The sequence below is a fragment of the Triturus cristatus genome, chromosome 3_2 (assembly GCF_964204655.1).
Source record: "Triturus cristatus chromosome 3_2, aTriCri1.1, whole genome shotgun sequence".
In the NCBI taxonomy this organism is placed as follows: Eukaryota; Metazoa; Chordata; class Amphibia; order Caudata; family Salamandridae; genus Triturus; species Triturus cristatus.
The window spans coordinates 1,154,165,088-1,154,178,523 of NC_140584.1; the positions used below are offsets into that span (position 1 = coordinate 1,154,165,088).

Genomic DNA, 13,436 nt, shown 5'->3' on the forward strand with positions numbered 1-13,436 from the left:
AATCTTTCATCCACATGAGAATTGCAGTTGCCAAGGCTTGTTGGCTCCAATCTGAGTGCCGACACCGTCACCAGCTGCAGACGTTGTGGCACCCTCCGAATCCAGCTGCTGGTCTTCATCGATCCCTCCTGGACTTCGTGAGCAAAGAGACAAAACGACATCAGTGACCTGAAGCGACGCGACAGCTGTGGTCATCCATCTTGCTGGCCACCGGTCACTGGCAAGTGACTTTGAACTCTGTCCCCTCAATTTCTAGGTCTTCTGCAACTCCAATCCATCTTCGGATTCCAGCGGACACTTCTCTCGACAACACAAGCAGCAAGTCTTCAGTGATCTCCATTGAAAACAGCATCGCGACCCGACACCAAAGGACACCTATGCACCCGGCTTCCCTGGGTGAGGTAACTCTTGCATGAAGGTGTCCAAGTGTGCATTGGCTATCGAAATACTTACCCTGTAAGTTGTTTGCTTGTTGTCCACTCCGAAGTGCCCTAAAACTGTAAAATACAAACCGCGACATTTGCCATTGAAACGTATGAGAATCCCGCGTGTGTGTTTAGACTGCACTCGTCTCCTGTAGGCTGATTACTTACCTGTTAACACTGCAGAAGTGAAGCCCCAGTGATTCCCAAGGCCCTAGGCCTCTTCATTTTGCTTGTCGAGTTTGTTATACCATTTTCTTAGTATATGGTCTGGTACGCCCCTAGGGCTACAGCCATATTTGTGCTTAATTTATTGAGAACTGTTGATCTTCTGAATGTTTACCTGGCTCTAATCTCATAAAGAGATTAGTAGAGTATATTTAGTAATAAATACATATATATTTGATATATATATACCTGTGTGGTGTCTTTTCATTTGGTAATTCAAGAGATTATAAGGTAAAACAAGCTGCTTTACATTCCTCAGAGACTTAGCCTGAAGGCTGCTCTCCACAGCTACCACTAGGATAGCTTTCTTTCAAAAGGTTGTCTTTAAACCTATCTACCAAGAGTCGAATTGGACTGGTGCAAGGTGGCCACTAGAACTAGTGACCAGCATATGCCAGGCCAACTTCTCACATTGGTGGGCAGCGTGTGGGATTCCAGCTTGCCATTGTTTTACCAGAAAATCTCTATTTGAATTACTAACTGAAAACCACTTAAGGTACTCAAGGTACATATAAAGTCAAGCTATTATCAATAAGTTCTACTGAACTTAGAGCTGTTTGTGAAGGGATAAGCACACCCTTGCTACAGCTCAAGCTAGGTTTAGTAGGCCACAACTAGTGTAGGTAGTACAACACTGCACAACACTAGTATGCCTCACCAGGATTGAGCCAGTGGGTCCATCCCATCTCAGTACAAAGATATTGCCTATACTGATTTAAAAGCCTTATGCTTTGAAAGACATCTGAGGGTGGGCAGGAGTCCCTCATCACAGCACCTGATAGATCTGCTAGTAGCAGATGACCTGAAACAAGCTCTAGGAGCAAGTGGGTCTGGATCAGGGGGTGGGTCAAACATAGTCTCTGGGTCTGATGATGAAAATCAAGATGACCTGGAGTCTGTGGATGATGGGCCAGACTCACAAGAGTCTGAAGGGAACAGAGGAATTCTCCATAAGAGAACTGACAGAGTGGGAGACAGGCCGAGGTCCCTCTCAGGGGACTCTGACAAGTCATATCACTCTGGAAGAGAATCTGTTCCACAGAGGAACTCCAACTTTCCCAGGGAGACCTCTTCTGAAAGAAGGTACAAGTTGCTACAGTATGAGTAGGCTAGGCTTGCTCTCAGAACCAAGCAATTGGCCTGAGATAGGGAAGCCTTAGAGCTCCAAAGAGCTTCAAAGAAGGAGGGATTAGATACCCCTGGTGGCAGCAACAGTGTCCCTAGAGGCAGAGATTACATTCCAGACCATAGGAACCTGTCCAAGGTTGTTCCTCCCTACCAGAGTGGGGATGATATCCACAAATGGATAACTGCTATGGAGAGGGCCTGTAAAGTTCAACAGGTCCCCCAAAAACAGTGGGCAGCAATCTTGTGGCTCTCCGTTTCAGATAAAGGTAGAGACAAGCTCCTCACTGTTAGAGAAGAGGATGCTAATGATTATGAATCCCTGAAGAGTGCATTAATAGATGGGTTTGGCTTACCCACTGAACAGTACAGGTTCAAGTTCAGAGACACCCAGAAAGCACAGACTCAGGATTGGGTGGACTTTGTAGATTGTGCTACCAAGGCTCTGGAGGGTTGGATAGTTGGCAGTAGAGTCACTGACTTTAAGGGATTGTATAATTTGATTATGAGAGAGCAGATCCTTAATAATTGTCAAAACCAACTCTTACACCAGTACCTGGTGGACTCTGATCTGACCTCTCCCCAAGAATTGGGAAAGAAGGCAGACAAATGGGTCAGAACCAGGGTTAGGCCCAAGAACCAAGGTGGTGACCAGAAGAAAGATTCCACTAAGCCCAAAGAGAAAGGTGGGGATGATAAAACAGAAAAGTCCTCTGAAGGGCCCCAAAAACCCAGTTCTGGGTTGGGTCCCAAAATCCTTCCTCTTCCAATAAGAAACCATATTGCCATGTGTGCAAGCAACCTGGACACTGGAAAACTGACTCCAGCTGTCCAAAGAATGGCAATAAAGAGAATGTTCCTCCCAAAGCAGCTCCAACACCTCCTGTTACTACCAGTAGTAATCCCCCAGGTGGTGGGAGTGCACCCAAAAACGTAGTTGTGCTTTCTTGGGGAACACAGGTGGACTCTGGCCTAACCAGGTCCCCTACACAAGCAACTCTAGTCTGTGATGGTGGCATGGGGTTTGCCAACTTTACCATGAGTCCCAATATCTTGGGCAGGTACAGACAAGAACCTATGATCAATGGTCAGAAGGCTGTGGCCTACAGGGATACAGGGGCTAGTGTCACCATGGTGACAAGGAGACTAGTGTCCCTAGAACAGCTTTTACCTGAGTTTAGCTACCAGGTGAGCAATATTCATGGAATTAGGACAGACCATCCCATGGCAGTAGTAAATCTCAGCTGGGGAGGGGTCACTGGCCCCAAGAGAGTGGCAGTGTCCCCAACCTTGCCTGTAGATTGTTTACTGGGGAATGATCTAGAGATCTCAGCCTGGGCTGAGGTAGACCACAATGCCCATTTAAGAATGTTAGGCATCCCTGAGAGAGTGGATGAGACCCTGAGGGCCTCACCTCCACCCCAGGAGAAAGTAAGGGGAGTGAAGCCTGAAAATATGGATCACTCCACACAAACAGAGAGCATAGGGGGTGAGGAACAGTCCTCCCCCCACCAGACTAAAGGTAAGGGCCAGCTTTCTAAGGGAACTGACCCTGCCCCTTGTGAAGTAACTGCCCCAGAAGTGGTCAGGCCTGTCCTGGCCACAACTCTGATGGCAGGGGATCCTTCCAAGGTGGCACCCAGTCTGGAGCAGGTATCCTGCCCCTCTCTACCCTGCCTCAGTCAGCCCAGGGCTGCAGAGGCCAGGGAGGTCAGTGGACCCCTAGTGGGCCCCTGCCCAGAGGAACCCCCTCATCAGCAGATTAGGGACACCCAGCAGAGTAGTTCTAGCCAGGTGAAAATTCCTCTACAAACTGAGGGATCCCCCTTACCCCTAGGTACAGCTACCCCCCATATGGACTTTGTTGGGCACAGGGAAACCTGGGGCATAGTTGCCCCCAACATTCCAATGCCCTCCACTATTCCAACCAGTGGGACCCAACCCCCAGCTGTAGGCAGCCAGAGGTTGACCCTTAGGGCCAGATATGACACAGTTCTGGACAGAAAGGCTTCCATGGTGACCAGTGTGCTGAGGAAGTTGAGACCACCCCAAATAGGGCCTCACTTCCAGACTCAGACACCCCACCAGCCTACTTCTGTACCAGAAAACAATACAGGTAATTTCCCTAGACTTTGGAGAAACTCCAAAACCCCTTGGGGTAGGCTTTCCCAAGTGGACCATGAGACAAGGAGCAACCATGCTAGTGCAGGTTCTTCCTTATATGGCCACTCAGGAAATAAAGGCTTAACTGGGCAAGGTTAGCCTTATCTCCTTTCGTTGGGGGGGGGGGGGGGGTTATGTAGGAAGGTGGAATCTGACTACATGGTTGCCCACACTTTTTTCCTGGTGTTTGAATGGTTTTTGACTAGTCTGGCTGGGATCCTGCTATCCAGGACCCCAGCCTATCTGCTTACTCCCTTAAAAGATTGGTGTGCATATTAGATGCACTAGTGATTGGATACTGTGGTACCTTATGAGCCCCTAGTATATGGTACCTTAGGTACCTAGGGCATTGGTACTTCACAGGCCTACCAGGGGCTGCAGCATGTATTGTGCCACCCCTGGGAAGCATTTACAATCTGACACCACAGGCCTGCTACTGCAGCCTGTGTGAGGTAGTGTTAGCACTCCTCACTGAGGTATAGGTTCCTATATCTCACCATACACACACACATATAAACCTATCAGTCACCCCTATGGTAGGCCCTATCAATCCCAAGGGCAGGGTGCTTGGTATACTATGTGAGGGGGTGCTTCTGCCTGAGCAGGACCCCTCTGCAGCTGGCAGAGTCTATTCTCTGCTGCTGTTTGTGGATGCGGTTAAACCATATACTCTTAAGTGCATTATAACCTCGCGGTAAATGCTAACTTTGGAATGACTGCATCAAAACATGTCGTGTTTGGTGTCAAACATCTTGGAATCATACCCCCACACCAGTAACTGGTGTGAGAGTATGATCCCCCCCTTCTAGAGGGGATGACATGTACCCACTGTACTAACCGGTAGAAATCTTCTAAGGCCCTGGCATCACAAAATGGATGCCACCAGCACAGACACCGGGCTGCCCTCCTGCTGCTGACCGAAACTCGCAGTGGAGGGAGCTCAACAAAGGGTTTCCTGTCACAGGGAGGTGTCACAACCTCTCAGACAGGATTTAGTGTATTGGAGCTGGGTGGGTGCACTCTTAGAGTGCTTTGAAGTCCTGCACTGGGGGAGCAGTAGGCTCCTCTGTGCATATGCCAGCTCAAACCGGTTCAGGGGCTACCTGCCCCTGTCCTGGCGCGAAACTGGACAAACGGAAGTGGGTGTAACCACCCACTACCCTGGCCCTCCTAGAGGAGTGGCCATAGAGCTAGTCCCTCCCATCTTTTCACTATAAGATACCAAAGCTTGCCAATGCAACTTAGATTACACCTGGACGACGCTCTACGAAGAAGAATCCTGGCCCTTCAACTTTCTACTACCTTTAGAAGACCGAAGGATCTCCCTTGGAGTCAAGGAGTGACTCCCCTGCTTGGCAGGCACCAAAACTACTGAACTAGGGTTGCAAACTTTACCGCTCCCGCCGGAGCCCGAAGTCACTGAATCCCCTGAAGTGGATTTCCTTACCTCTCGATGGCCATTTTGAGTCCCCAGCGAAGCTGTGGCATCTGGACCCCACGAGTGACGAGGAACAGCAATACCAGGGAACCGTGCACTGATTTCGAGTGCAAGCCCTAATCTACGTGCTACAAACTTGTGCTTTGGACCACTTGATGTCCAAGTCCCTAGCAAGTCTAGTTCCAAAAATCAGCGGCCTACCTTGTCCCAAGTGACCGTGGGCTACTGGTCAACTTTTCCTGCAAAGGTGTCTTCGCGGTTGCTTGCCCGTTGGCTACTAACTCTCCAGAAGACTTCTGCTTCAATTTCAAGGGCTCGCCTGGTTGCTCTGGGCCTGCCCTCACTTACCCTTGCTGGTTAAGTCCATTGGACCTTGCTGGTCTGATCCATCAACAATCTTCCATTCACACAAGAATTGCAGTTGCCAAAGCTTGTTAGCTCCAATCAGAGTGCCGACACCGTCAACAGCTGCAGACATCAAGGAACCCTCCGAATCCAGCTGCTGGTCTTCATCGATCCCTCCTGGACCTCGTGAGCGAAGAGACAAAACGACATCAGCGACCTGAAGCGACACGACAGCTGTGGTCATCCATCTTGCTGGCCACCGGTCACTGGCAAGTGACTCTGAACTCTGTCCCCTCAGTTTCTAGGTCTTCTGCAACTCCAATCCATCTTCGGATTCCAGCGGACACTTCTCTCGACGACACAAGCAGCAAGTCTTCAGTGATCTCCATTGAAAACAGCATCGCGACCCGACACCAAAGGACACCTATGCACCCTGCTTCCCTGGGTGAGGTAACTCTTGCATGAAGGTGTCCAAGTGTGCATTGGCTATCGAAATACTTACCCTGTAAGTTGTTTGCTTGTTGTCCACTCCGAAGTGCCCTAGAACTGTAAAATACAAACCGCGACATTTGCCATTGAAACGTATGAGAATCCCGCGTGTGTGTTTAGACACTGCACGCGTCTCCTGTAGGCTGATTACTTACCTGTTAACACTGCAGAAGTGAAGCCCCAGCGATTCCCAAGGCCCGAGGCCTCTTCATTTTGCTTGTCGAGTTTGTTATATCATTTTCTTAGTATATGGTCTGGTGCGCCCCTAGGGCTACAGCCATATTTGTGCTTAATTTATTGAGAACTGTTGATCTTCTGAATGTTTACCTGGCTCTAATCTCATAAAGAGATTAGTAGAGTATATTTAGTAATAAATACATACATATTTGATATATATACCTGTGTGGTGTCTTTTCATTTGGTGATTCAAGAGATTATAAGGTAAAACAAGCTGCTTTACATTCCTCAGAGACTTAGCCTGAAGGCTGCTCTCCACAGCTACCACTAGGATAGCTTTCTTTCAAAAGGTTGTCTTTAAACCTATCTACCAAGAGTCGAATTGGACTGGTGCAAGGTGGCCACTAGAACTAGTGACCAGCATATGCCAGGCCAACTTCTCACAGCATCGCTCCCAGAAACCCCCGCATTTCACATACACTGACCAGCGTGCCTTCATCTGGCCACTTTATATCCAACTGGGGGCACAAAATACTCGCACCTCCCTCGCCTTGCCACCCCTTCGATCTGCCATCAGTATTTTAAACTACCCTGCTGCCCTCGCCCCTCACTGGCTGGCAGGCAGTTCTCATGTCAGCATTTATTCCCCATTACACCCAAGCCCCTGTAATCTAGCGCCAGTACCACCCAGTGCATTGCAGCCGTTTATCTCGGAGGAGCCCACGTCCGTTTCCCTTTCTCTTTACCAGTACTGCCCACTGCCCTTCAGCCCTCTACTACCAGTGCAGTGCCAGACATTCATTTCCGCCTACATTCCCGATTGCTAGGGCCCCTTCTTACCTGTTAGCATTTCCAAATATCAACCATTGACTTCCCGGGCTTTACCTCGGAACTGCCCACACCCGTTTCCCGTTCTCTTAACCAGTCCCTCCCTCCCCCCCCCATGTCCTCGAGCCCCCTTCTTTCCGCATGGAGCCCCCTTTGTCACTCAGCCTGACTTCAGGGCTCCTCGCTGCGGGGCAGCCCTGGGCCTGCTCCCTCTGAGTATTGCCCACTGGTCTGCTAGCGCTCTCTCCCTGCCAGCGCCCTTGCTTGCCACTCTGTTCTCTCCACTCCTTCCGATATCATGCCATGCTCACAGACAGGGGTTAAAATAAATTAAGCAAAAGCAGGGCAAGGCTATGACCTTCCGGCAGCCTCGGAGCACTGCACTGCACTGCACACGCTGCCCCGGCAATCAGGATCGTTCAGCAGCAGTTCGTCATCTGCAGTGGAATCTGCAAAGGAGCCCCGAGTATGAACGGCCCAGTGCACGGTGGTTGCACTTTTCCTAGCATGTGACGTACGGTGTACCTCAACCATTAAAGTACCAGACAGTAGCACATGTTACGGAACAAACATGAAATAGTTATTAATTACTTACTGCCTTTTGTTTTTTTCAATTATAGGCCTGGTTCTGGCGTCACGCTGCTAGCTTCCTTGCTGAATTACTGCGGCTGCGCAGTATGGTGGGGCGGGCGGGCGAAAAGTCGGGACCTTAAACTGCATTGGTCAGTCCGACTCTGGAGGAAACACTTCCAATTCAAGGTCAAGGAGGGAGGACGAGTCCCGGGCTAACAATTCCTCATAAGGTAGGAATGCAACCTTGATTGGTAGCGGCCGTAGGGCACTCGCGCTACCATGATTTACTTATGCTGAGCTGAGGCAAGGATGTCATGTCATCTCACCAGCTGTTTCTGGTGTTCCGTGTGCGGGAAGAAGATCGGTAACTCGCACTACTAATCATATGTTTTTGTCTCATACACTGTAATAGGTAGACCCGGCCCTAAGAAATAAGTGCCGGTGCTAAGCACCGGAAAGCTCCGGCACAAATTAAGCACTGGTAGTAATGTACCCAGTAATACTGATAGAACAGATATGAGTAATTCTTGAATGCAGCATTATACTAGGGCCACAAATGATCCATAAAAGGTCCCATTTGAAGTGGGTAATTGAATTCAGAAATCGATGTTACGTCACCGATTTCCGCATGATATTCCAGAGTTGAGGAATATTTAAGTTTGACCGGATAGAATTGTCCCATGGATCAACTGTAGGAACACCACATGAGTTATTATGGTGTGTGGTATTACAACATCCTGTATAAAAAAACATTGGGCAGAAAATCCTGTTTCCATCCAAAACCATTTGGAAAATGGACCTATATGATGTGGTTAACATGTAATTGGGGCAGTAATTTTATTTTTACGTTACTATTTTTTTACAACTTGAAAGGCATCGAAATAAAGTGATTGCCCGAGACTCAGGCATCCTGTGTGCTCACCCTATCACTTGTGTGAAAAATCACCTGACTTCAAGGTCAGCAACTTGGCTGCTGAGCACTAGACATCTCAAAACCTTCAGATAAAACTTCATCCCCTTTATTATCTGTGTTTTTTTGAGAGGCCATTGTTAGCTGGTTCCTAAAGGGAAAAGAGTGGTACAAACTAATTGTAAATTCTTCCATTTATTTATAAACTGCTCTTAAAAAGAGTCACAATCGTGCTTTCAGTTACTTTAAAGCACTAAATTGTCATCTGCCATTGTATTCAAACTGCAAGAATCCTTCAGTCCCTCGGGATACCTCAGTGTAGGACACATGTTCTAGGCGTATCCTCGGTGTGTTCATCTTTTTCAATGAATGTGTCACAGCGCGTACACTTCAAAGTGGCTGCGGTAAACTGTCTATTAATGCTCCTTGCATGCAAATGAATCGATAAGAAGAGAGGGCAGTGCTTTAATGAAATAAGATTACAGAAATAAAACAATTAAAGTAAATGTTTAGGATTGCCCCGCCCGCTTTATCTTGATTCATAATTTGATGAGAAATGGATGTGCCGAACAAGGCCTGGATATTAATTAATCACACCTATGGTAATGAGAGGGAGAGTCTGACCTTCAAACAAAACCGCATATTTAGCAGTTTACTTTTAGAAATGAAACACCCACTACGGTTTGTATAAAGGCTCAAACATACAGCCCTTGCACCAGCACCCTCCACTCTCCTCCTCAGTGCCTCTCTACAGGGTGAGCAGTCCTTCTGCAGCATCATGTCTTACTTCCATCATAGTGCTGGTTCCAGCCGGGCTTCAAAAGCTGGTGATGGAGCCAGCTTTGGAGGCTTCCAAGGCAGTGTTGGAGGAGGCGTAAGTTTCCAAGAGGTCTTTAAGAATGAAGTTATTGGGAGCCAACCAAGCAACGAGGGCCTCCTCTCTGCTGGGGAGAAGCAGACCATGCAAAACCTCAATGACCGTCTTGCTAGCTATCTGGAGAAAGTCAAACAACTGGAATGTGCCAACTTGGAGCTTGAGAACAAAATCAAGGACTGGTATGCAAAACACCCTCCACCAGTGGCTCGCGACTACAGTAAATATTTTGCCATAATTGCAGAGCTGGAAAAAAAGGTAGGAAAATTATAAATCATTATAAACTTGGACTAATGATGTACATGATTACGTAATTCCTTGCTGTGCTGGTGTGTGTAATGCAGAAATGAATTGTTGCTTTTTAAGTGTATGGAGCGGAGGGTTTGTCTCATAGTTTCGGGTAGGGCTTTACACAGAGTACAGGACCCTTTCTTCTCTTGATGTGTAAGGAAGGGCACTCTTTGTCTGTATTTTGTCACTGCAGTTACTTGCCAACACGCCCTATTTATGAACCCACAACGTCCATGAATGAAACTGTGGCCAATCTCTAGTAAACACCGGATTATTAAAAGTTCCCATGCTGTCTGAAAGACTGCTTCCCTGCTGTAAATATCTGTACTTCCTTTCGTGATCATCAGAGATAAATTACAGGCAAATCCGTTCACTGGGTGGCTCTTAGATCATCGATTGGGCCGTTCAGCCATGTTTTGTGGGTACCACGTGACTCCATGCTGTCTGGGGCTTTATTTTCGCACATGTTGATTTAATGCACACTTGAAATTGGAATCATAGTTTTCTTAAATACGGTCATTTCAATGATCTTGATTGTGTAAAGGGATCAGTGGAGACGATGTTGCATTGCGACCAGAGCGGCCGACTTTGGAAATGGAAAGATGGCGTCTGCGCGAGCTCCCGCGCCGGCTGTGTGAGCTGACTCTCCTCTGTCCCGCAGCTCTACAATGAGTTTGCTGTGTACCGCCCGCGATCTATGAGAGCGGATGTTTATTCGCTGAGAAAACGCTTTCAGAAAAACTATCGCTTTATTTACCTCCCGAGCCCGGACTTACGGTTATGCCGAGGGTTTTGTAAAACGCTGATATCCTTTTAAATGTTGATGCTGGAGGCGGTCACCGCTGTAGCTGCGCTGTGGAGGCTGCGAAGAGCGTGGTGGGCGGTGACCAGCACAGGTGTACCGGCTTGGCTTCGTGGCGAGTATTTCGCCAGTATAGAGACGGATTTGCCGAAGAAAGGTGAAATGGCTCCAAAACAAGCTCGGAAGGGCCGTGGACAGGAACTAAAGACTTCTATCCCTGCAACAAAAAAAGGTGAGAGAGATTCCAGCGTTCATTCAGGGAAAGTTAAACAAACAATTATGACACTGTTCTCCAACACCAACACCGAGCAATAACGTTCAGTGACGCCGACTAATGAGCTTTTATCGGTAAATAACTGCTCTACACCTCAGCTTGATGTTTCCGCCGCAGACAATGTTCCGAAAGATGCGGGAGATAACAACATATTAAAAGCGGTGGGCAGTAATGTAATTGCAGAGAAAGAGCCTAGTTGTTTATCACCTCCCGAAGTCTTAACTGTAACTGATAACTTAATCTTTGAAAAGCCTGTCAGGCTTATGCCACTAGAGGCTGAATCCGGAGATTTTTATTTCGTCTCAGAGAACTCAGCATCCTCGTGCGAGGACTTGGCTACACAATGTATGAGTCAGATGTCTTTTGAGGGGGAGCGCGAGTCTTTTGAAGATGAGGTGAACGCTAGCGGCGAGCTTGGGGAAGAGGACACCCCCATCACAGTAAGAGGCCGTGATACACCTTTAGCTGTTGGCACCGCCGATTTTCAAGAAACCCAAATGGCGGACATTACTCTCACCACAATTTATCAAACAATTCTGAGTCACATGGACAAGACCGCACTAGATAGTCAGAAGATACAAAACTCCTGTCGGAAGCTACAAGGCTCGATTAGGAGGCTTGTGAAAGCACAATCCGATTTTGGCGAACGATTTACAGAAGTCGAAACACGTATATCCAATATTGAAGATGATATGTCCAAGCAAAAAAAAACTACCGAGATCTTGAGTAGCAACAGAGATGATGTGCTTTGGCGAATGGCCGACTTGGAAAACCGATCTCGACGCAACAACTTAAGGATAATGCAGATCTCGGAAGGTGACGAAGGGCAAGATCCACGGAAGTTTGTGGTGGATCTGTTTCAGAAAGCTTTTCCTGGCTTAAATAAATGGGATTGGGACCGAGAAATTGAAAGGGCTCATAGATTCCCTTTTAATGTTCAGTCTCGACCCGGGCAAAGCATAAGATCTAGACCGAGACCGATCCTTGTCGCCTTCAATAGCTTTCGAGCCAGAGAAGATGTTTACCTGCAAACTCGACTAAACAGCAAATCCATGGCAGAAGGATATACTTTTTTCACGGTACCTGACTATTCAAAATACACAATGGATATTCGCTGGCAATTGCGACAATTGGTGGATTCATTTCAAAAAGAGGGTGCGCAGGCCTACATCATGAACCCTGCAAAACTTAAAGTGACTTATAAAGAAAGATCAAGATTTTTTACTAATGTCGCTTTAGCAAAAGAGTATTTACATTCTTTGAAGAACCCTTAAATGAACTCTTTTTTTTTCTCTCCATTTCATTTTCTGACAAGAAATATCCTGATAATACTTGTGTATGTACGTGTTTATTAGATTACCATACTTTGTAACGCTTAGTTATGCTTCGGGGGGTAAGCCTCTGTCTAGGAACGAGTGCAAAGACTAGATTAGATAAGATTTCGGGGGGTACATAGCAGGAAGGGGTTGTTTCCCCAAGACTTGTTTTTTTTTTTTTTTTTAGAGTAGATAGAGCTGGTGGGGTTGACAGAGGGGCTGACGCTCACTCCCATCCTCAGGACTGGGTCCTAAAGCCTCGTTTAAGGGAGGGGGGAAGGGGTCACTGGGGTTGGGGAGGGGAAGAGGGGGGGGAGGGGCAGGGGAAGGTGGTGGGGGTAGGTGGGGAATAAGGGGAAAAAATTCCTTGGCGGTTCCAAATGACAGCTTTGAAACGGATATTTTTGAACGATGTACGTATGTCAAGAGCTTATGTTTGTTTAATCCTCAGATTGACTGGAATGATATTGTATTGTGGATATTGATTATTATATTGATTTTGAGAATAATTCTTAATGTCTCGAAGTATAAAAATTTGCTCTTTTAATGTATCTGGGCTTAACTCCAGCAATAAAAGACGACAAATAGCTGCAGAAGTTCGCTTTATCCAACCTGATATTCTCTGTTTGCAGGAAACACATCTCTCTTGGGATAATAGGTTTTTAATAGCTGATCTAGGTTATACGCTGAATGTAGCTTCCCAACAAGTTAATAATACCAGAGGGGTTATGATTTTATCTAGACCTGGATACTGCACAGTCGGTCGTAAATTAGCTGATAAATGGGGTAGATGGGTGATTGCAGAGTTCACAGTGCGGGGTAGGATCTTTACAATCTGCTCCATATATGGATCTAATATGGATGAGGCTGAAGTTCTTGAGTTACTAAATATAGAGCTAGCCAATTGGAGAACACCGTTAATCTTATGCGGAGATCTGAATATTAACTTAAGTACCACGGAACTAATGAGAGGCTTAGCATACTATCAGGGACGAAAACCACGAGTTTTTAAAGCTTTATACAATCTAGTCGAGGACAGTGGCGGCTGGTCCATAGGGGGCGACGGGGCAGCGCCCCACTAGTCAGGTCCAAAAGAAAAACTGTTCACGGGCAGGAACCAGGAAGAAATGTAAGCAGACGCAATTCGTCTGTTTACATTTCCGGCCTGTGCTGGCAGCTGC

At 47.2% G+C, this 13,436-nt stretch overlaps 1 protein-coding gene across 1 annotated transcript in view; it reads left to right on the top strand.

Moving 5' to 3' along the window:
• Positions 1 to 9,407: 9,407 nt before the first annotated feature.
• LOC146859299 (keratin, type I cytoskeletal 12-like) overlaps positions 9,408 to 13,436 on the top strand; it is a 30,505-nt gene continuing 26,476 nt past the window's right edge. Inside the window, exon 1 of the mRNA XM_085649968.1 lies at positions 9,408 to 9,830. Within this exon, the coding sequence (XP_085506094.1) occupies positions 9,477 to 9,830 (354 nt within the window). The 5' untranslated portion in view covers positions 9,408 to 9,476. The remainder of the gene's footprint in view (positions 9,831 to 13,436) is intronic.